This window comes from Vipera ursinii, assembly GCF_947247035.1.
Source record: "Vipera ursinii genome assembly, chromosome: 2".
In the NCBI taxonomy this organism is placed as follows: Eukaryota; Metazoa; Chordata; class Lepidosauria; order Squamata; family Viperidae; genus Vipera; species Vipera ursinii.
The window spans coordinates 284,207,514-284,230,514 of record NC_139513.1 but is presented as its reverse complement, the minus strand read 5'-3'; the positions used below and the strand labels follow the sequence as shown (position 1 = coordinate 284,230,514).

General features: G+C 53.5%; 2 protein-coding genes across 10 annotated transcripts in view; both read left to right on the top strand.

Annotated features, from left to right (window-relative positions):
- UNC13B (unc-13 homolog B) overlaps positions 1 to 6,420 on the top strand; it is a 163,082-nt gene extending 156,662 nt beyond the window's left edge. For all 4 annotated transcript variants that reach the window (XM_083356830.1, XM_083356829.1, XM_083356831.1 and 1 more), the window contains 7 exons: positions 473 to 596; positions 1,625 to 1,681; positions 2,952 to 3,032; positions 3,736 to 3,883; positions 4,620 to 4,712; positions 4,949 to 5,108; positions 5,460 to 6,420. In XM_083356830.1, coding sequence (XP_083212956.1) covers positions 473 to 596; positions 1,625 to 1,681; positions 2,952 to 3,032; positions 3,736 to 3,883; positions 4,620 to 4,712; positions 4,949 to 5,108; positions 5,460 to 5,745 — 949 coding nt within the window. In that variant the 3' untranslated portion in view covers positions 5,746 to 6,420. The remainder of the gene's footprint in view (positions 1 to 472; positions 597 to 1,624; positions 1,682 to 2,951; positions 3,033 to 3,735; positions 3,884 to 4,619; positions 4,713 to 4,948; positions 5,109 to 5,459) is intronic.
- A 3,802-nt stretch (positions 6,421 to 10,222) lies between these two features.
- Positions 10,223 to 23,001, top strand: part of LOC310636076 (phospholipid-transporting ATPase ID-like) — a 55,022-nt gene continuing 42,243 nt past the window's right edge. For 4 of the 6 annotated variants that reach the window (XM_083355569.1, XM_083355564.1, XM_083355567.1 and 1 more), the window contains exons 1-2: positions 10,223 to 10,381; positions 20,236 to 20,312. In XM_083355569.1, coding sequence (XP_083211695.1) covers positions 20,270 to 20,312 — 43 coding nt within the window. In that variant the 5' untranslated portion in view covers positions 10,223 to 10,381; positions 20,236 to 20,269. Of the gene's footprint in view, positions 10,382 to 19,902; positions 20,035 to 20,235; positions 20,313 to 23,001 lie in introns of those variants that run through there. The other 2 variants (XM_083355565.1, XM_083355566.1) reach the window with 2 other exon arrangements.

The following is a 23,001-nucleotide window of genomic DNA, read 5'->3' as shown; positions in this document are numbered from 1 at the left end:
GAAGCTGGTACTCCTCAGTCCTACTGGCCTGCTCCACAGAGCGGACACCTTGGTGCTTCTCACATGTGTTGTGAGCAGATTTAGTGGGTGAAAACGTGGGAGAGGCTCTGGCACACTCGATGGCCTCGCAGAGCTGAGCGGTTGAGAGGCCCAGCAGCTTCTCCGGTTCTGCTAAGGCCACGTTAGTTCTGCTCGCCCCCCCCCCATAACCCTTTCATCCTCTGGATAGACCTGGGTGCCTGTTGGGAGCCCTCCCTTGGGCCAAAATTTTGACCCCCGCTAGATCCCCCATCAGCCCGTCTTGGCCCATGTGCAGAGCCCCAAGGTCTCTGCGTGGCACGCCAACCTTCAGCGCATGGCAGACGTCAAGGGCCCCCTGAGAGCATACAGTCCAGCCCCTGCTTAGGGCTGAGGGCGGATTAAGGCTTTCAAGACTTACAGCTCACCCCCTGCACCCCCTTCCTCCCCACAGCCTGACCCTCTTTGCAAACGTCTGTGAGAAGACTGTGCTGAAGCGGCTGCTGAAGGATCTGTGGCGGGTTGTGATGGACACCCTGGAGAGGCTGATTGTGCTGCCTCCCCTCACGGATAACACGGTGAGTTCCCCCCCCCCCCCCAGTTCCCTGTCTGGAGCAGGCTCCGCTCGGCCCCCGGAGCTCTGGAGAAGAGGCTGTGGGGCCAGAGTGAGGCAGGAGGGGCAGGCCTGAACTCCGGCTGCCAGCGTCCTTCCTAGCGCCTCGGGGCCAACCAACCGTGGGCCCTTCCCAGCGGGGACCTTGAGGTGCTGCAGCTCCCACCGAGTTGGAGGCCAGGAGGGCCTAGCAGGGAGCCTTCTGCAAAGCCCCTTTCCCCGATCCGAGTGTTCTTTCTTAGCTTCAGAAACCTTAGCTTTAGCAAATAACGCATTGAAGATTTGTAGTATAGAATGTACACGAGAATGCCATATTTTGAAGAAGAAAACAACATCTCTTACACAGTCAGTTTAGATGGTGTAGGTAGGGGGGGAACCTTACACTGAACCAAGGAAAAAGAAAAGGGGAAAATTGCAAAACGAAAATTAAAAACCTAAACAGGTATAGAGAAATCTCCCTGGATGAAGTTCGTAGTATTCCAAAATGTCTAAAATCATTCTTAGGTCGTTTTTTCATTTCCCCTCCTCCCATTGCACACAAGGGGGAAACGCTCCTTTTTTTTAAAAGCTGAAAAGGCGGCACAAATTCTGTTTCTTTCTTCACTGCCTTGATTCCGTTTCCACTTTTGACCCACGAACAAAGCCGGCTCCGTGTGAATCGCTGGGCCTAATCCAGCCAGTCCTCCTTCAGGCCAGGTTGGCAGGGCCGCCCTTGCCAGGGCCTGGAGGACAAGGGAGGGTGAAGGGCTCCTGGAGGAGGGGGCTGCGACTCCTCCCAGAGTTTGGTGTTCGGTGGAGGGGGGGGCCCTCCAAGAAGCTCCAAGGACCAAACAGAGGTTCCTGGTAGCATCAACCGGGGTGGGGGTGGGGGGAGGCTCTTGGGGCAATTCGCATCCGGCTGAGGATTGCTCGTGTCCAGGGCAACGCCACGTTTCGCTCCCCATCAAATTTTTAATCTTTTTTCTTCTGTCTTCTCTTGCTCGTCCTCGCCAGGGGACCCAGCTGATTTTCAGTGCTGCTAAAGAACTGGGCCATTTATCCAAGCTGAAGGTATTAGGTGTGGGGGGGGGAACAGAGCAGCTCACACATGCATGCCCCCCCAGCTCCTCCCCGCGTCCTCAGCCTTGCGCAAGAGCCTCGTGTCGCATGTCTGTCAGAGCACGTTCGTCCCAGGTTCACCACTTCCGATCCATACCCAAGCTGGCTGGGGTAGAGTTGACTTTTCATACTGTCTCGCCTCTCCAGCGTCGTCCCAGCCCAAGTCAGGCCCCTGAACCACCCCTGCCCCAGGTGCTTGCATGGGTGTTGGCCTTCAGCAGGGAAAACGGGGCCTGGGGGAATCAGCAGGAGGGGTCTTGGTAGGTCAAGGCCTTCTCCAAGGTGGCTGGCAATGGAGAGGGCCTCGGCACCAACTCTCCTGAGATGGAGGGGGGATCGCTGCAGGTCCCTGGGGTCTCCAGCTGCCTCTCCTCCCAAGGGGTCCTGCAAGCAGCCTGGAGGGAACTTGGTGCAGCCATCCCAGCAGGCCGCCTGAGAGCGATAGCCCTGGGGAGGGAGGGGGGAGGGCTGATCCCTGTTCTGATGCCCCCGTGCCACGGCTGGGCTCTTGAGGTGAGACTGGGTGGCCTCTCTTGGGGTGCTCATGGCTCCCCTTCTCTGGGAGGCTTCGTCTCAGCTCAGCAGATCTGCAGCAGAAACCAGCGGCACAGCAGTTGTGCTCTTTTGGACACGGTTTGGTTTGGCCAGGGAGGCGTCCCCCCCCCCCCCGGTCTCAGGAGTGACCGCCCGCTGGGGTCCCTCGGCAAGAGGGGGAAGCAGTGGAAGCACCACTGGGGAGAGGTGAGAGCCAGGCCAAGTGAGAGAGGGCGGTTAGACTTCTCTGGGCTGGAGAATCCCACCAGTGCAGCCTGAGATTTGGCGGCCATCATCGGTTGTGGCCCAAGCAGCTTCCAAGGAAACACAGGAAAAAGTGGACGCATCTCCTGGGCCTCCGTTGGTGATGGCCTCCCCCAAGCTCAGGGACAGCTTGGCTCCTGCAGGGTTTTGGCCCTGAGAGAGAAGCATCAGCAGCGAGTGGCAGAACATGTTTCCCCAGTTTCCTCTCATTGTGCGTGGGTGTCTGGAGGAAGACCCCTCCCAGCCACCCCTTGTGCTGCTTGTACTTCCCCCCAGCTAATTGTGCCCTTTGTCCGCTGCTCCTGCTTCTCTTCCCCCCCCACCTCTTCCTAGCCTGTTAACCCCATTACCTCGGCCCCCAAAAAGCCCCTGGGGTGGGCGGCCCACTCCCCATCCCCGCTCACCCAGCAGGTTTCCCTTTTAGGATCACATGGTCCGGGAAGAAACACGGAGCCTGACCCCCAGGCAGTGCGACGTGCTGGAACTGGCCCTGGAGACGATTAAAGTGAGTCTCTTCACTCGCTCACACACTCTCCTGAGAGAGCGGGCAAAGCCCAGCAACCAGCCCAAAGCAGGAGGAGGGGTGGGTGGGTGGACGGACAGACGGACGGATGGATGGATGGATGGATGGATGGATGGATGGACGGATGGATGGATGGATGGATGGATGGATAAATGGCTAAACAGATGAATGAACGGATGGATGGATGAACAGATGGATGGATGGATGGGTGGAGCAGCCTTGACTTACAGCATGTGGCCAAAGATAGGCCTAAGTCAGGCAATCCACTCCCTGTCATCCCATTAAAAATGCTGTATTGGAATCTGTAAGTGGGAACTGAAGGAATCCTTCAGAATAATAAGGATTATTATTATCACTGCTTCATCTGAAAGTTGCAGAGTTGCCTGCCTTGAAGGTTTGACCCTGGCAGAGAGGAAGGACTAGAAGGGGAAGGGTCTGCCGAGGGTCTGGAATCCAGCAGGACCATCTCCTGGGAACTGAATGGGGGGGTTCCACAACGGCCAAGAGAATGGGGGTGACAGCCCCCTTGGTGGCCCCTGCAGTCTATGGCAGGGGTGATTCATGGGCTCACTCGGGGTGGTTCAGGGGCAGAAGGGGCTGCCCTGCAGAGGGGCCTTTGTTCTGGGCGCTTCTTGCATTGTGGACGTGACCCTCTTTGTCTGCCTCTTATCTCTCCCGCCCCAAGCAATACTTCCATGCCGGTGGGAACGGGCTGAAGAAGGCCTTCCTGGAGAAGAGCTCGGAGCTGCAGTCGCTGCGCTATGCCCTCTCCCTCTACACCCAGACCACCGACACCCTCATCAAGACCTTCGTCCAGACCCAGACAGCACAAGGTTTGGGATTGTGTGTGTGTGTGTGTATGAGACTTGTTGGCATGCTGCCCCCCTGCCCCCATCTACAAACAGCTTCCCACATTGGCCACATTCACGGAGCAGCTGAACCCCCAGATGCGTGCAGAGACTGGGGGGAGACGCAGGCTGGTCTGCAGTGGGACAGCCGCAGGCGTGTCAAGTGATTGTGGGGAGGGGGTTCCAAGAGGACGAGCCGCCTCCAGCTCCGCTGTGCAGCAGCTGGAACGGCAATGACCATCCTGGAATCACAGCGTGGCTTTGCCCAGGAAGCAGTTGAGGATTGTCTGGAGCAGAACTATCCCTTCTGGTCAAGTCCCTGGGGCCCCGTCTTCTGCAGCACCCCAAGCAAAAGGGCCCCGGGGCTGAGCAGCCTCAGCTGGGTTCAAGTCAGGCAGGATGGGCCTCCCTGCCTCTGAGGGACTAGCTTCCCACAGATGCCTGCTTGAAAGCCTGGCTTCAGGTGGCAGGAGATGGCCTAAGGGAGGCAGGGGAGCATGGAGTGGCATCCAGTTGGGCTGAGCCCTGAGGGGGGAGCCAAAGCCCTCCACTTAGCCTCCATGGCCCCTCCCTTGGGCAGTAACATCCTCTGCTCATCATCATCCCCAACCGCCACTTCAGGAAAGTGCCTCATCCTCCAAGAGGGGCAGCCCTGTGCAAACAGCCCCCCCCCCCCGCCCCAAGTGGCCAGCAAGCCCATTGTTTTTTCCCCTCCTCCCAGGTTCTGTAGCAGAGGACCCCGTGGGTGAAGTCTCCATCCAGGTGGACCTCTACACCCACCCAGGCAGCGGGGAGCACAAGGTCACCGTGAAAGGTAACCAGGTGGCATCTCAGCCGATGGCATCTCGGCATCCTTGCCTGCCGGGAAGGGCCCTGCCACCAGCAGGATGAATGAGGGGCAGGTAGAGCTCATGGGTATCTCTCACTCCAGAATGGGGTGCCCTTTGCTCAGTGTTGGGACCACAGTCCCCCCCCATTATGTGGCGCATGGGGGAACACCCTGACCAGGATGGGGGAGGCCTCACCCCTCTCCCCTTTTGTTTCCCACAGTGGTGGCCGCCAACGACTTAAAGTGGCAAACCACCGGCATGTTTCGCCCCTTCGTGGAGGTCACCATGATTGGGCCGCACCAAAGTGACAAGAAGCGGAAATTCACCACCAAGTCGAAGAGCAACAACTGGGCTCCAAAGTACAACGAGACGTTCCACTTGTAAGTCCCCCGGCCTCTTTCCTAGGGGCTGGGGTCTCTGCTTCCTCTGCGGCTGGGCACACGTTTTCACCTCCGAGGGGTGCCCCACCTGCACCCTGGCCCGCCCCCTCATTCAGTGCCCTGGTCTTTCCCAGGCAGGCAGTTGTAGGTGTCTGCTCCGCACACTCCGCCCGCCTCCCTTCTTTTGTCTCACGTCTTCCTGAAAGATTCTCCTTCTGCAAGGGGCAGGAGGGCACTTCCCCAGGGATAAAGGACCCAGCCAGGGGCTCTGCTCAGAGGGGCAGAGACCCGCTGCCTCCCTTGCCCGCCTGCCGTTGCCCGGCTGACCCTCTCTCGCCTTCTCCCCTGCAGCGTCCTGGGCAATGAGGACGGGCCGGATGCCTATGAGCTGCAGGTCTGCCTGAAGGACTACTGCTTTGCCCGTGAGGACCGGGTGCTGGGCATCGCCGTGCTGCAGCTCCGGGAGGTGGTGGAGAAGGGCAGCTGCGCCTGCGGGTGCCCGCTGGGCCGGAGGATCCACATGGACGAGACGGGGATGACCATTCTGAGGATCCTCTCGCAAAGGACCAACGACGAAGTGGCCAAGGAGTTCGTCAAGCTCAAGTCCGAGTCCCGCTCCCCGGAAGAAGGGAGATGATCCCGGTCTCCATCTCGGACTGCTTGGACCAGACGCGCGGAGCAGCGCCCCTTCCCCTGGGCACCCCAGGCGGAGCTTGGGGGGGGGACTGTGAAACCTTCCTTGCTAAGGGAGTCTCTGGAATGGATCGGACCGGGGGGGTGGCGATGACCCCTTCCTGCTTCAGCAGCTGTGCACAAGGAGCGGGGGCAACATGCGCCCGCCAAAGGGAGGGGCAGGCGACCGAATCTCAGGCTGGCAGGAAGACCCGGCCCCACGTTCCCTCCACTTGGGCGAGCCGCAGGCAGGGAGGGAGGGAGGGGGCTCCCGAGCCAGCTGAGCCTTGACCAGGCAGTGACGAGGAGGGTCTCGGAGTCTGGGAAGGATGCTTGCCTGGAGAGGCCGGTGGAAGGAGCCCCAGCAGGCCCTTGGCACCTGGTTGGTCTCCGTGGGGGCAGAAGGAGGGAGCGTGCCTGGCGCAAGCTCTGCTCTCCTCCGGTGCGGGTGAGGATGAGGAGGGGCTTCCCTTTTTCTCTTGACGTTGTACAGCTTCCCGGTCTTTCTCAGAACGCTTCTAGATGCTGCTTAGCTGTCGTGGGCGAGTGTGATTCAAAAATACTGTCGCGAATTTTTAACCCCGTTGAATGTGCCACCGTTGCAGGAAGTGTAGCCTTTAATAAAGGAACGTTAGCGGCATTCGCACCTGTTGCCTTTGGTTGGGCTGGGCCACCTGCTGCTGGGAGCGTGCGGCCCTCGGGCATTGGGGGGGTGGGGGTGTTTCTGACATCGCCCCAAAGCCTTTTGGCACAGCAGCTGCCGAGGAACCGGGTGGAGATGGGGGAAGCGCTTGAGTTTACACTGGCCCAACTCTGAAGATGGCGGCGGTCTCTCTCGCCCACCGTCTGGAGCCCGAATGCACCCCGTCCTTATACATAACTTTGGGGCACCTTCCTGTGGGTGATCCAGCTGGCACCGGTCCTCACGCCCAGGCACTGCTGGTGCCCTACCTGGAAACCGGCCTTGTACTGGGGCGCAGGAGGGTCATTTAGCCAGTCGGGCAGCTCTGTGCTTCTGCCTAGTGCGGTTCCTGGAAGGCCCAGAGGCCCTGGGGGCTGTGCCCTGCTGGGGCACCTCTTGGGAAGAGTGGGCGAAGGTTCAGAGCCCAGAATCAGCTGGCAGTTTCCGTCCTGCGCCCTGAGATGGGTTGAGCCAGACTGTTCAGCTGGAGCACAGTGGAACTCGGAGCAGAAGAGACGCCCAAGGGTCAGCTAGAATGATCTCTTGGCTGGTCTGGTGCTTTGTGGCTCCAGAAGGGTCTGTTGGATGAAGGTTTAAGTTTAAAACATCTGTATAGCCACTGGAGTTGAAACCAAATGGGTGAAATGAAAAGCCAAAACAGGGGAAAAAAACCCCACGCTTCTCATCCTGCCCTGAACTCGCCCCATCCCAGCACCTGAAGGTGCCTTGAGTTCTGTTGCCCCAGGAGAGCCAAGGCCTGTTGGCATCACTGATCCCCGGATTTCCTAGCACTCCTCCCCGAGCGAGGCTGCCTTTGGGGTGTGAGAAGGCCGATGCTTCACGGGGGGGGGGGGGGGTCTTGGCCGCTGCTGCACTTGGTGGTGGGTCCTTTTCCAGCCTCTTTGGCTCCTCTGAGGCTCCAGTCGCTGACTCTGCAAGCAGAGGTGGGTGTTTTCCCCTGGGCACCCCAAGCTCCTGCACAAGAGAAGCAGGTGATGCCAGGGAAGGAATCTGGTGGTCCACAGCCGCCATGTTGGATCAAGTCCCAGGGGGAGGGGTGTCACAGCAGCCCACTCTGAAAGTTGGTTAGCTGCCTTGGCCTCCTCGGGTTGCTTCCCAACTGCAGAGTCTTCCCAACCCTCTCTTCAGTCAGAGAAGAGCCCGGCCCGTGGGCATGGCCACTTGGGGAAAATGCCAAGGTTCCTCCTCCTTTTGGGAAAAGACCATCCTTTGACCTCCGTTAATTCAGGGTTGTGGGCAAGCTCCTCAGGATGGTGGCAGGGAGGAAGAGGGGAAGACGTAGCTGGCCTCTTCCCAGCCAGCCAGGGTCCTCTGGCACAGCCCCTGAGCTGTGGGAACTCCCGCATCAGAGCCCCAGAGCAGAGGGGGCCGTTCCAGAGGCGGATGCGACTCGCTGGGCACTTGCAGAGGGAGTCTTGAAGCGTGCCAAGTGCTGATCTTCTCCGGCCTCAGGTTTGGCCCTACTGCCAAGCACCAGCCGGAATAAAACATTGCAAATCCCACCTCCGCTAATGCACAATTCCCGTGGCTCCCATTGACTTTGCTGTTGAGCAGCTGGCAGCGAAGTTTGCAAAGGGCAAAGGTCTGGCGGCAATCTCATCGGGGCAGACAGACCCACTGCAGTCCCTGTCGAAGAAGCAAGGGAGGCCCAGGGGGCTAGGGGCCATTGAGGCCCAACGACGCTTCAGCCATTGCTAGCAGAAGCCCAGGCCAGCTCCGGCTATGCGGCCTCAGCCAGGCCTCTCACCACAGGCAGTGGCAGCCCCAGCCAAGCCAGGCGTGGCATTCTTCTGCTGATGTGGGACACTGCATGGCCAGCTGGCCAGCATGGAGCGGTCAAGTAGTCCCCATAGGATCAGCTTGTGAAGGAGGCCAAAGGATTTGCAGAGGGGGGGGGGGTTTCACAAGGGGATCTCACGTCTAGCCTTTCCACTTGCTGGGGCCGCCTTCGGCTGAATCAACAGTGTCTCACCAGGCCTGTCAGCTCCTGCATGCCACAAATTCACCCAAGGCAGAGACCACTGACCATCATCCTTACTGCATCATCATCAATACCAGCCCCCCCCAGCCCCTCATGCTGCCCCTGCCCTCCTCCCCTGGAGGGTCTCCTGCATGGCTGCTGAGATTCTCTCTCTCTCTCACACACACACACCTACCTTTGCTCCAGACTGGTGAACGTGAAAGTGGGGTGCGTGGTGAGGAGTGCCCTGGCCACGGCATCTTTACATTCCTCCGGTGGGTCCCCACGGGTGGCAGATCAGAGAAGCTGAGCTGTGGTCTGTAGTGGGACCCCTCGCCCGGGGGTGGGGGGTGGGTTTCTTTGCATGGGGCAATGAAGACCCTGATCTCCAGTGGGTAATTGGGGCTCCCCCCCACCCCGCTTCTCTCCGAATTCGCTCTCTTGGGGTGCATAGGTTCAGCTCCCACCCACCCACCCCACCCCCGGCACAGCATACACGGGTAGGCGGCAGAGAGCGGGGCGAGGGTCTCTCAGCTAAAGGCCTCCGGACGCCCCCGCAGAGACCACTGACCATCATCCTTACTGCAGCCACCGTCTCAACACCAGCCCCCCCAGCCCCTCATATGCTGCCCCTGCCCTCCTCCCCTGGAGGGTCTCCTGCTTGGCTGCTGAGATTCTCCTCACTCACACACACACCTTTGCTCCAGACTGGTGAACGTGAAAGTGGGGTGCGTGGTGAGGAGTGCCCTGGCCACGGCATCTTTACATTCCTCCGGTGGGTCCCCACGGGTGGCAGATCAGAGAAGCTGAGCTGTGGTCTGTAGTGGGACCCCTCGCCCGGGGGTGGGGGGTGGGTTTCTTTGCATGGGGCAATGAAGACCCTGATCTCCAGTGGGTAATTGGGGCTCCCCCCCACCCCGCTTCTCTCCGAATTCGCTCTCTTGGGGTGCATAGGTTCAGCTCCCACCCACCCACCCCACCCCCGGCACAGCATACACGGGTAGGCGGCAGAGAGCGGGGCGAGGGTCTCTCAGCTAAAGGCCTCCGGACGCCCCCGCAGAGACCACTGACCATCATCCTTACTGCAGCCACCGTCTCAACACCAGCCCCCCCAGCCCCTCATATGCTGCCCCTGCCCTCCTCCCCTGGAGGGTCTCCTGCTTGGCTGCTGAGATTCTCCTCACTCACACACACACACACACACCTACCTTTGCTCCAGACTGGTGAACGTGAAAGTGGGGTGCGTGGTGAGGAGTGCCCTGGCCACGGCATCTTTACATTCCTCCGGTGGGTCCCCACGGGTGGCAGATCAGAGAAGCTGAGCTGAGGTCTGTAGTGGGACCCCTCGCCCGTGTGTGTGTGTGTGTGTGTGTGTGTGTGTGTGTTTCTTTGCACGGGGCAATGAAGACCCTGATCTCCAGTGGGTAATTGGGGCTCCCCCCCACCCCGCTTCTCTCCGAATTCGCTCTCTTGGGGTGCATAGGTTCAGCTCCCACCCACCCACCCCACCCCCGGCACAGCATACACGGGTAGGCGGCAGAGAGCGGGGCGAGGGTCTCTCAGGCCTCCGGACGCCCCCGCAGCGCTTTCCGCCAGCACCGGCCCTGCCCGCTTGCTGGGCTTCGTTCCGGCTCCGACTCCCCGGCCGGGCGAAGGAAGCCAAGCGAAAGCACTTGCCTATCGACAGGAAGCAGGGAAAGGACCGGCCCGCCGCGTCCCCACCCCGAGCGGAGCGGAGGGGCGGAGGAGAGCCGTGGGCGCCCCAGCCCGCCCCGGGCACCGGAGCAGCGGCTGCCAAGGAGGCCACAAGCCGGCCCGACTTCTGCCCGGCCCGTCCGGCAGCAGCGCTCGGAGGCGAAGGGAACGACGCGCGGAAAAGCGGCCGCGTCAAGGGGGCCGGGCGGCTGACGGTGCCCGGACGGGGCAGAGCCGCCGACGGTAAGCGACCCCCGGAACCCGCGGCGGCCGGACTAGCCGGGAGTAGCGGGGGAGGGGGAGGCGGGCGGGGTCCCGGGACGCTTCCCTAGAACAGCGTTTCCCTACCTTAGGAACTTGAAGATGCGTGGACTTCAACTCCCAGAATTCCCCAGCCAGCATAGCTGAAGAGAGTTGAAGTCCACGCATCTTCAAGTTCCTAAGGTTGGGAAACGCTGCCCTAGAAGAGCCGCTGCCCTCGCCAAAGAGGCGCCCGCGGGAAACCTGCCCTGGGGAGGAAGGGGCGGCTGGAGGTGCGAGGCCGGGACGGGTCGGGCGCCCGGCGGGCATCCGGAGCGCAGCTTCGTGGGGGCCCCGAAGAACGCCGCCTTTTCCTCAAGGGCCCCTCCGGCCCTCGCCGGGGGGGGCAAACCGTGGCGGGGCGAGGGAGGGGTCCTCGTGGGCGCTTCTGGCCCCCTGAAGGCTAATCATCATCATCATTATATTATTATTATTATTATTATTATTATTATTATTATTATTATTATTATTATTATTATTATTATTATTATTATTATTATTATTAATTTTATTTATATACCGCCCTTCTCCCGGAGGACTCAGGGCGGTGAACAGGGCAAATATATAAAAAATACAAAAATACAAAAGTTAAAAGGGGGAGCGTAGGCTTGGGGTCGGGCCGGGCTTCCCTTGGGGGGGGGGCCGGCCGGGCTGCGGATAGGCAAGCTCCGGGCCGGCCGTCGGGCATGAGCGGATCTTGGTTTATCTCCCCGGGCCGGAGCCCCCGAACCTCCCCGGGCCCCTTTCCCGCCGCGCAGCTTGGCTGGGCTCATCTATGCTGGCTGGGGAATTCTGGGAGTTGAAGTCCACGCATCTTCAAGTTCCTAAGGTTGGGAAACGCTGCCCTAGCAGGATAGGGCACATGCGACCCCTCCCCAGCTCACGCTCATTCTGTCCCCAGCTGGCATTTCCCTCCCCCCTCCAAAAAAAAGCTGCCTGTAAAAGTTTCCAACCTGGCGGAAATGGCAAAGATCTCAGCCTACCTGAAAGACTATTTGCAACCGAGATATATTGTGGAGTAAATATGGGGCTAAAAAGCTTTATCTAGTATTTGAATAATGATTGATGGGCTATTTATATACTGCTGGTAGTTATCAGAGTTAAAGTGCGATAGATTTAATAGTTTACGGTGGTTTGCATAAGGTAGATTGTGATCGTTTGTATTTTTACACCCTGTATCTAGCTCTGGGAAGTCGGGGAAGGGGAAGGGAGGGAGGGGCAGGGGAGGGCTGGGGAGTGGGAAGGGGGTTGGGAGGGGTTGTGTTTTGTTAAAAATAAAATGTATTGTAAAACTTTTCCAAAAAAAAGCTGCCTGTTGCAGCTCCTGATGTTAGTGGGAGAGGTGGTGTTGGGGGTGTGTGTGGAAATGTCTCTCCCCCACTCCCCCGCTTGGCTTCCCAGCCTGTTTCCTCCCGGAGCACCCAGCGGCTCCTCCCTCCCGAGGCTGCCGGAGAGCTGCCGGCGCTTCCATCTAAGGAGCGGCGCTGGGCGGCCTCGAGAAATGGGCTCCGCGGGTCCCTCCGTCCGGGCTGCCCGCCCAGAAGGAAAGCCCTGCCGGCCAGCACAGCCGGGCGAGCCTCCTTCGGCTCCTTGGCCCAGAGGGGGATCGGTTGATCCCGGGATGGGAAGAAGCCCGCTCCCCCAAGATAAAACGGGAAGGCAGAGGGGCAACCACGCAAGAGGGGTGGGGGGGGGGGGAGAAGCAGAAAGGCGCTGCCTTCCACAGCGCCACTTCCTCCTCTTCCCTCCCAGCCCAGGATCTGACGGTGCAACGTTTTCTGGTCAAGTATTAAGATTGCTGCCTCTTTGCCTACTATAGAAGAATGGGTGTTTAAAGTTTTGAATCTTGCAGAAATAATAATAATAATAATAATAATAATAATAATAATAATAATAATAATAATAATAATAATAATAATAATAATAATAATAATAATAATAATAATAATAAATTATTATTATTATTATTATTATTATTATTATTATTATTATTATTATTATTATTATTATTATTATTCAATTTCTATTCCGCCCTTCTCCCGAAGGACTCAGGGCGGTGTACAGGGCAATACAATAAAATACAACATACAAAAATTAAAAAAAAATATTAAATATTACAGCCCAATTCAATACAATTAATACAATAACATTAAAATACCCCTAAACCCATCAGACCAGGCCGGCTTGTTCAAATAAATATGTTTTTAGGTCACATCGGAAGGAGCTAAGATTTCTGCTTACTTGAAAGATCATTCACAGGAAAGATATATTTCAGTTTGGAGGAGATGGATAGATTATATTCAGAATAAATGTGGGACTAAAAAGTTCCGTTTAGCTTATGAGTAGATTTTAGAGGGATATTGTTATTGATCTTAGTGTTGGTACTTTGTATGTATTTATGTTAAAGGGGAGTTAAAGCACATTATGAATTTGGTTAGTTGTATATTATGCATAATTTTTATTTAGAATATGATTATTATAACTATAATCCTGTATTTAGCTCTGGGAAGTGGGGGAGGGGGTAAGTGGGTGGGTTTGGGGTGGGGGGATTTGGGGATATATTGTAAAATCTTGTTTTTGTAAAACTCTTTAATAAAAAAAAGATTGCTGCCTTAAGCGGTTCTTGCCCAGATGTCAGTGGTGACATGACTGGTGCCCGTGCAGGCCTTACTCCTCCCTCACTCCCCAACGCAGCGGGGAAAAGCAATGGCCAGAGGGTTTTCTCGCTGCTTTCATGGTGCTGGTTACTGTCCCAGCTTCCTTTGCCAGTTCCTGCAGATGGTGGCGTCCACCCAGGCTAAACACAGCTGGCTCTGGACCGCCTGGAGAGGCCAACCCCGAGTGGTCCTGTTGGGAGGGACTCGGACCTGTCACCCATCATGGTGCCAGGCTGATTTCTTGTATCTTGCCTCTGCCTGGGGGGAGGCTCTGTGGGCCTTTCAGGATGAGCCCCTTCCTGCCAAGGGATGATGTCAGTGGTTGTGTATCACAGTTTCTAACAAGCACAAGGTTTGATGAATAAGCCACAAACCCCCATTCCTGGTCTCATTTCAGTACCTGAGCTTAGTGACCTGCCTGGGGTTGGTAGGTTGAGAGAAATCGACCTTCTGCCCACCCCAAAGTTGGACCCACAAAGCGGATGCGGCTTTTGAACTTGTGTTCAGAGTCTCTGTTTGCCCTGTGCTAAAATACTCAGAGCCTGTTTCGTTTTCATTCTGTACGTCTGACTGGAAACTGGTAAATTATCATTTACTATCTTCTTGGGCAAAAGGGAAGAAGATCAAATAAGCGATATAGAATTTCTTCATGTGTTGGATAAGGTAAACACAATTAAGAGGGATTTAGCTATTTATATTTTAAAAGCTCTGCCTTTTTTTATCCCTTCATACTGATTAGCGTGAATTTATAGTCTATCCTTAAAGTTTCGAGCCGAAACGTTTTTCAGAATCTCGCATGGAAATTACAGCTATCCGTTGTCAAAGGGGGATCCCATTTTCTATCATTTCAGGCACATCGCTGGGCATTTATTTTTAGCACTGATTTTTCTCGGGGAGGAAAGGAGGAATTTGGAAAAGCCAGTGTTTACTGCAGATGATGGGCCATGGGGCTGTGGCTCACCCTGCTGCTCTTAAGGCTTTTACGCTATACAGGGATGCCATCTAAAAATACCTGGCAGATCTTGGCGTGGGGGGGGGGCGGGCAGAGGGGCTAGGCAAGGCTTTTCTGATTTCTGAAGAAACTCTTTACAAAGGTTTGCGTAGAACTTCAAGCTGTGTCCAAAGTGGTTCCTGGCATGTTCTTCGCTTCGGCGCCAGCATCTGAGTGGCAGGGCAGCTGGACTTGCCTCTTAGCCAGGGGTCCAGGAGGCATCCATTTAGACTCTGAAGCTCGCCTGTATTTCTAGAAGATGTTGAAGGAAGGCGATAAAATTGACATTAACTATTTATGTGACCCTGGGGACAAGCAGCTCGTATCTCCCGTTCTTGTAAAACAGTGTGAGGCTGCCTTAAAGGATGTAAAATTAGTTACATTTGATCTTAAAGTGAGGTTAATACAAAGAAGGCAAATTATATAACTAAATATCAAAAACAGCAGCAGTACATTCAGGGCAAGTGCATCTGAGATTCGTTGTAACTCAGCACGTCTGGCTTAGTTCAGTGCAACACCTGTTTTGCAGCTGTCTTTCGCAGTACCCTTTTCAAACTTGGAAACTGTCCTATCTGTAAACAAATCACTAGTCTACAAGGACAGATTATTTATCTAGGGTCTGTAATCTGTGCTCTTCAGGCAGAAATTGGGTGTCCAGTTCAGCCCTTCTACCCTATTGAGCCTCAGTGCTATCAGCCCCCTCTACCACAAAGATCCTGCAGGAGAAGGGCAGTGTGGACAACCGTGGGATCTGGCAGGGTAAGATCTGTGAACCATAAACCCAAAGCTTTCGCTGTGTCCCTGCACAACAGATACAGTGCCCTTTCTGACCTTAATAAGGACATTAAGGAGACAGGTAAAGGTATCTGTGATAATAACTCAAATAAGCAGGGGATGAAAAACTTGTTTTTGACAGGGAGAAGTGTGAATCTGGTATTACACACCAGTCATGCAAGAACAGAAAGGCATCCAAAAAGAGAAGCCACCTTCTGGTTGGTGATTCAATTATAAGGGATGTAAATTTAGGAAAGGACACAGTGGTTTTGAAAGAGGTCAGGTGTCTTCCAGGTGCTACTGCCAGTAGGGACAAGAAGCGTATTTCCAAAATAATCAAGAATGCCAGCAAGGACTGTGATGTGGAGGCTATTGTACATCTTGGCACTAATGATCTGTCCCAAAAAGATGTACTCTCTGTGCAGAATGATTTCCAGAGGTTGGGGCAGGAACTTAGCAGAATAGGCTGTAGGCTTACTTTTTCAGAGGTTTTACCAGTGTATAAGGAGCAAAATGGAAAAGGCCAGCGTATAGCAGAATTTAATATGTGGCTAAAGGAGTGGTGTAAAGGAGAAGGCTTTGGTTATATTAGTCATGATGTCTGTAGCTGGTCCAATGAAAAAATGTATAAAAGAGATGGTCTGCATCCATCCAAGAAAGGGACTGAGTTACTTGGCAATAAAATCACAGCTTTTTTGGAGGAACATTTAAACTAAATAATGGGGATAGTGAGTTAATTGATACAGTACATCACTGTCCCCGGCAATCTAAGAAAATAGGGGAAGCCAGGCACCACACAAGTTATGCAGCAAGTAAACACAGGTCAGTCATAAAGGACTCAAATGTCTATACACTAATGCACAGAGTATGAACAGTAAGCAGGGTGAACTAGAAATTCAGGTAAATGAGGGCAGATATGATATTGTTGCCATTACGGAAACATGGAGGGACGAAACCTACAAATGGAACACACAGCTAGAGGGATTTAAACTATTTAAAAGAAACAGACTAAACAAAAGAGGAGGAGGAGGAGTTGCTCTCTATATAAGAAATAACTTTATCTCGACAGAAATAGAGCACAACAATGACGAAAACTGTAAACTTGAATGAATTTGGGTCAATATAAAAGGGGGGAAAAATGACTGCCATAGGTGTATACTATAGGCCGCCCAACCAAGCAGAGGAAATAGATGAACTTTTTGCTAGTCAGCTAACTAAGGTATGTAAGAAGCACATCACAATAGTAATGGGGGACTTTAATTACCCTGATATCAACTGGGAGACAAATTCTGCACCAAGTGGAAGATCTAACAGATTCCTGACAAACCTAGCAGACAACTTTCTCTCCCAAAAAGTAGAGAAGGGAACTAGGGGATTAGCCATATTGGATTTAATTCTCACTAACAGAGATGAAATGATAGAAGGTGTCGAAGCCACAGGAACCTTGGGGGGAAGTGATCATGCAATATTGGAATTCAACATTCTGGAGGCACAAGCAATAGAACACAGCCAAACTAGAGTCTTGGACTTTAAAAGAGCTAATTTCAATAAACTTAGAGAGACCATGGGAAGAATTCCATGGATGAGAATCCTAAAGGGGAAAACAACTCAAGAAGCTTGGGAAATTTTGAAAAGTGAGATAATAAAGGCCCAGTCTAGTACAATACCAACAAAGAACAGCTCTCAAAAGAAACCAGCATGGCTGCATAAAGAACTCTCTGATAAATTGAAAGATAAAAAGGACAAGTATAAAAATTGGAAAGAGGGGCACATAACTAAGTCAGAATATCAGCAAATAGCCCGTGCCTGCAAAGATGAAGTGAGGAAAGCTAAGGCTCAAAATGAACTAAGGCTTGCGACCAAAGTCAAAAATAACAAAAAAAAAGCTTCTTTCAACATATAAAAAACAAGAAAAAAGTTAAGGAAATGATTGGTCCATTAGTGGGGGAAAGTGGCAAGAAGGTGACAAGCAATAGGGAGAAAGCAGAACTATTTAATTCGTTTTTTGCATCTGTCTTTACACAAAGGGGAAAAACAGTGCAACCTACCCAAACCAGTGCCATAAAAAACAGAATAGAAACACAAGTTAAGATAGGCAAGAAAATGGTAAGTGAGCACCTGTCCAGCCTAGACGAGTTCAAATCACCAGGACCAGATGGATTACACCCCAAGGTTCTCAAGGAACTGGCAGACGTGATCTCAGAACCACTGAACTATATTTTTCAAAGATCCTGGAGCAATGGGGAACTACCAGAGGACTGGAAGAGAGCTGATGTAGTTCCCATCTTCAAAAAAGGGAAAAAAATAGATCCAGGAAACTACAGACCTATCAGCCTGACCTCAATACCTGGGAAGATTCTGGAAAAGATAATCAAACAACAAATCAGTGAACACCTTGATGCGAACAAAGTTATCACTAAAAGCCAACATGGGTTTGTCAAAAACAGACCATGCCAGACAAACCTTATTGCATTCTTTGACCAAGTGACAAAACTAGTGGACCAGAGGAATGCTGTAGATATAATTTACCTGGACTTCAGTAAGGCATTTGATAAAATAGATCACAACCTACTACTTGATAAGATAGAAAAATGTGGGTTAGATAGCATTACCACCAGATGGATTCGTAGCTGGCTGACAGGCCCTTAGCGTGTGGTCCTCAATGGAACTGCATCTACATGGAAGGAAGTGTGTAGTGGGGTGCCCCAGGGCTCTGTTCTGGGCCCAGTGCTCTTCAATATCTTCATTAATGATTTGGATGAGGGGATAGATGGGGAACTCATCAAATTTGCAGACGTCACCAAGCTGGCAGGAATAGCCAATACTCCAGAAGATAGGCTTAAGATACAGAAGGATCTGGACAGACTCGAACACTGGGCACTATCTAACAAAATGAAATTCAATGGTGAAAAAAGTAAGGTTCTACATTTAGGCAGGAAAAATCAAATGCACAGGTATAGTATAGGTGGTACCTTGCTCAATAGTAGTAACTGTGAGAGGGATCTCGGAGTCTTAGTAGACAATCACTTCAATATGAGCCAGCAGTGTGCTGCAGCTGCCAAAAAAGCCAACACAGTGCTAGGCTGCATTAACAGAGGGATAGAATCAAGATCAAGTGAAGTACTAATACCACTTTACAATGCTTTGGTAAGGCCACACCTGGAATACTGCATCCAGTTTTGGTCACCACGATGTAAAAAGATGTCGAGACTCTAGAAAGGGTACAGAGAAGAGCAACCAAGATGATTAGGGGGCTGGAGACTAAAACATATAGGGAACGGTTGCTGGAATTGGGTATGTGTAGTTTAATGAAGAGAAGGGTGAGGGGTGACATGATAGCAGTGTTCCAATATCTCAGGGGCTACCACAAAGAAGAGGGAGTCAAGCTATTCTCCAAAGCACCTGAAAGCAGGACAAGAAGCAACGGATGGAAACTAGTCAAGGAGAGAAGCAACCTAGAACTAAGGAGAAACTTCCTGACAGATAGAACAATTAACCAGTGGAACAACCTGCCTCCAGAGGTGGTGAATGCTCCAACACTGGAGGTTTTTAAGAAGAGACTGGACAGCCATTTGCCTGAAATGGTATAGGGTTTCCTGCCTGAGCAGGGGGTTGGACTAGATGACCTCCAAGGTCCCTTCCAACTTTATATTATTATTATTATTATTATTATTATTATTATTATTATTATTATTATTATTATTATTATTATTATTATTATTATTATTATTATTAAGCTGGATGGATGGACAGACAGATAAGGATAGGGAGGAAGACATTGGGTTGCTCTCTCTGTCCTGCTGTTGACGTTCAGAGTCAAAGCTAACCGATCCGGCCTGACCTCATTCTATTTTTCTATTATTTTTCTGTTTGGGGTTGAAATCCTCAAGTTTGTTAACAGAGTTTGAAATCAGTCAATGTCAGCTGAGGTTGGACATGTCCTCATGCGGCCCCTTCCTCGGTCTCTGGAATGTATGAGGACATCTAGAATTGTAGACTTTTTGTGTGGGGCAAGTGGCCAAGGAAATTATGCAAGCCCAGACAGACAAATTTGCATCTGATTTTCAGTGGGAATTATGGATACCCATTGTATGCCCTCGATGCTCTTGGCTCCGGAGGGCAGGACCCAGCGTGGTGCATTATAAGAAGAGGTTGTCCTTTAAATTCCTGGGCTGGGGGTTGAAATGGATGGTCTCAGGGACCATGTTCAACTCCAGGACTCCATGAGTTCTCTTGGTTAGGTAAAAGACTCTTTAACTAATTGGCAAAGGAAAAAAAAGTTATTTTGTGGGTGAAATGTCTATGGATCTTCTCAATCCTCCAGGCCATGGTTGTCCCATAGCTGCTTTTGCAAAAGGCAGCTGGATTTCTTGGTGGTTTTTTTCCCTTGAACTGAACTGAAGAAGCTTCTTGGATGAGAAGCAAAATGTTGTCAAGGGAAAAAAAGTTGTGGATGAAATATTTTCCAGGTCTTTTAAAATACTGATGAGAAGTCACATTGTTAATATTGTCACACGTATATTTTCCCTGTCATTTTGTATTAACCCTCCCCCAATCTTTAAACACGTCTTGGGGTCAGGGATGTGTGGACAGCAGGAAGGAGACTGTCCAGAGAAGAAAAAGCAGAAATGGAGAAAGAGAAGTGACATAATATGTTGCAACTGTTTTTAATGGTCTTATGTCACTGGTTTGAGATGGGCAACTACAGAAATTGAATAAATAAATAAGTAACGTGTGCATTTCTATCTGCTCCCATTTTTACTAAGCAATTCATGGCACTGGTCAGCCAAGAGGGGAAGAGGTGCCAGGCCAGGGATGTGAGGCTGGTGGTCAGGAAGGACAGCCAGCAGCCTCACTGGCCATGGGCTGCCCTTCACTCAGCCCCAAAGAGATTCCAGGCTAGCAGAGGGGGGGCCTTTTCTTGGACACCCCCAATGCTGCCAGGAGGGAGAGCTTGCAGGGAATGCAGTGGGTGGGTGTGTCAGCAGGGTGGGGCGCTTTGAAGAAATGTGTTTCCAGGAACAGCAGCAATTGGTTTGATGGCTAGATGGGCAGATGTTCTCTTGGCTCAGAAAGACGTTCCTGTGCCTGCTGCTGGCAAGGGGAGCTGGACTGGCACCAGGGTGAGGAAGCCCTCCGCCTATGCCTCTTCCCACCTGGAATAGGCAGGACAGGTAGCCCCCTCCTATTTTCGAGGCACCCCAGAGCAAGCCACCTGCTTGACACACACCTAGCCAGATGGTTGCAGACAGGTGTAATCGGACCTGCCAAGTGACCCGTGTCTGCCTCCCTCTCTCCCTCCCTCTCTCCAGCATGAGCAGAGGGCCCACCAGCCCCTCCAGTGACGTCCCTCTCTCTCTCTCTCTCTGGCCCAGGAGCTGAGCCTGTGCTGGTGGGGCTGCTGACGGGATGCCCCTCTTTGCGCCATCCGCGGGCAGGAAGACCTCAAAGGGTGAGTGAGCAGAGCGCCCCCCCTCAGGATCTCCCCTGCTGCCTTTGCCTTCTGGGGGTTGTGGGGTGGGCTGGGTGCCAGGAACCCCCACCATCATCTATCAGGAGAACGAGGTATGTGGAGACCCAGAGTGAAGGAGATGTGGCCAGGTGGCAAGTGGGCTTTCCGGCACCTTTATTGGAGAGACACCAACTCCTGGCACAAAGGAAACAAGCAGGGAAAGCAGTCTGTGTGTGTGTGTGTGTGTGTGTGTGTACACCTGCAGAGTATTTCTCTGAAAGCATCACAACATCGCCCTGGACTTTGCCCTCTCCAGCAGGACTGTGGATGTTCCAGCAGGCCCTTGTTTGGGCAAAATTCCCCCATTTTCTTCCATCGTCCCTCTTCTGCAGAAGTTCAGAATCGGGCCCTTCCCCTGGGCATCATGCCCGTAGGTGAAAGCCAAGGTGTGGGGGGGAGGATCATGGGCCACTCTTAGTCCAGTCAGGCAAGGCCTGGGAGAGTTTGAATTTGCAGGATCCGCTGAGGAAGCCCCACAGAGCAGGGGGAGAGCAGGGCAATGCCACTGCGGTTCCCAGGGTCGCTTGCTCCCTGCTGTGAGTGTGGCCAGAGAACGGCAATCTTTGTTCACACTGAATCTCATCGCCTGCAAGAGCCCCATTCCTCCCGGGGGGCTGTGGCCGTGCTTACACCAGGGCACACCCTGAGTGGCAAACCCGACTTCCTTCCTGCTGCCTCCGCTCTGCTCAAAGTCACCCAGGGGTTTGCCAGGGGATTCAGCTCACCCCACTACTCTTCTGATCAAATGTCCAGGGGAGCAAAAGACCCCTTGGGACCGGATGTCCTGAGGACTTCTCCGTCTCCTTCCTTGTGGGGCTGGCGTGAAGGCAGCCCAGAGGGTTGCACAGGGTCAGCCCGGCCACCTCTACAGCTAGATGTTACAAGCAGGAACTGGGGAGTCCTCTGCCCATCCCAATTGGGGTACCCCAAAGAGGAGGCCCTCCCTGTTCTTCTCCCCAATTTCACAATCACCTTTGATGATAGGGAGCCTTCTATTCGTGAGGAAGAGACTCCCACAAGCAGGAGCCCAAGGGGAAGCCACCCCACAACTGCTGTCACCTGAGCTGCTTCTGGAGCTCCTGGTCTGGCCCCATTCCTGGGCTCTGCAGCGCCCCCCCCCAAGGCGGACAGGAGCTCCTGTGACACCCTTTTTACCTCACATCCTGCAAGCTCGGCAAGGCCAAAGCCCCACGCCTGTCCTCCCTCGCTGTGGCCATTGAGCCACTCCGGATTTCGGAAGCCACGTTTGACCGGTTGCCTGAAGCCCTTGGCACAGGGGTCTTCAAACTTGGCCCTTTTATGACTTGTGGACTTCAACTCCCAGAATTCCTCAGTCAGGCATGCTGGCTGAGGAATTCTGGGAGTTGAAGTCCACAAGTCATAAAAGGGCCAAGTTTGAAGACCCCTGCATTCGCATTTCAGGGTGTTGCTTAAATGGGCAGGTAAATCCTTCCGTGAAGGGCATCCATTCCTTGCCCTCCGCTCAGCCTCCTGCAAATGCCAGGGAAGGGTCGGTGGGGGGGGGATCGGCAGTTCCTCCTCCTCAGCTGGTCCTGCAGAAGGAGGGGTCCTGCAGTGCTGGGGCAAGGGTGGGGGGACATCACATCCATTGACTTGGTCTGCAGAGGGTCTTCCCTCAAGAGTCCCAACCCCACAAAGCATCTTTTTGGGGTGAGGTTTTTATCCATCAAAATGCAGGGGGCACAGCTAGTAAGTTGGATTTGTACATTTGTGTCTGCACGCGAAGAGTTTCCTGTCAAACTGTGAGGTGATGCCCTGAAAATAGATGGTTCAAACCACTCCCTCCTCCCCCCAGTTCTTGAGGCACTGCGGGGGGGGGGGGAGCTGGACCCCGATGGGGGCGGGTCTCTCCGTCTTGCGGGGAAATGAGTCAAGTGTTTGTGAGGAACAAGGGCACTGCCACAGAGTGGCTGATCCATTGCTGTGCCAGCCGCCTGCCAAGGGGACCCAGGGCAATGCCCAGAAAGCCCCTTTGGGGGCCCAGAGGTGCCCCCAAATTTCCAAACTGCCACCAGCCCACCTCCTCCTCGGCTCCTTCCACAGAGACTTGTCCTGGCTGTGTTGGGGGAAGCCAGGAAGGGGGCATTGTTGTTTGAGTCACGCCTTGCTTTGTCCAGGGCAGCCCTCAGTCTGGCAGAGAGGAAGTGGTCACAAGCAATTTGGGGGCCACATAAGCCCTGGTGTGAAGCAGCCCGTTTCCCCCCCCCCCCCGGTGTGCCTAGGGATCCGTTGCTTGCATTCCCGGCTGATCCCAGATTTCTCAAGCTCCTGAGACAAACACAAGCCGAGTTTCCCACTTTGGGAAGCAGCAGGAACAGACAGTGGCTCCCCAGGCAGGCTGTCAGGACCCCCAAACCCTCCTCTCTTTCCTCGGCCACATATTCTGCTTTTGGTGCCTGCCGTTCTGTGGCAGGGAGGGTGAGCTTGCATCTACTTGGGATAACTTTCGCTTTCTATATTCCACTCCTACCTCCATCCCCTTGAGATAGGAAAGTGTCTCCCTTTATCAGGGAGACGGTGGCAGAGAAACGAAAGCGGAGAACACCGTTGAGATGTGCGCCAAGTGTGCCAGTTACCCGCCACATCAGACCACCTGTGGATTAGCTGG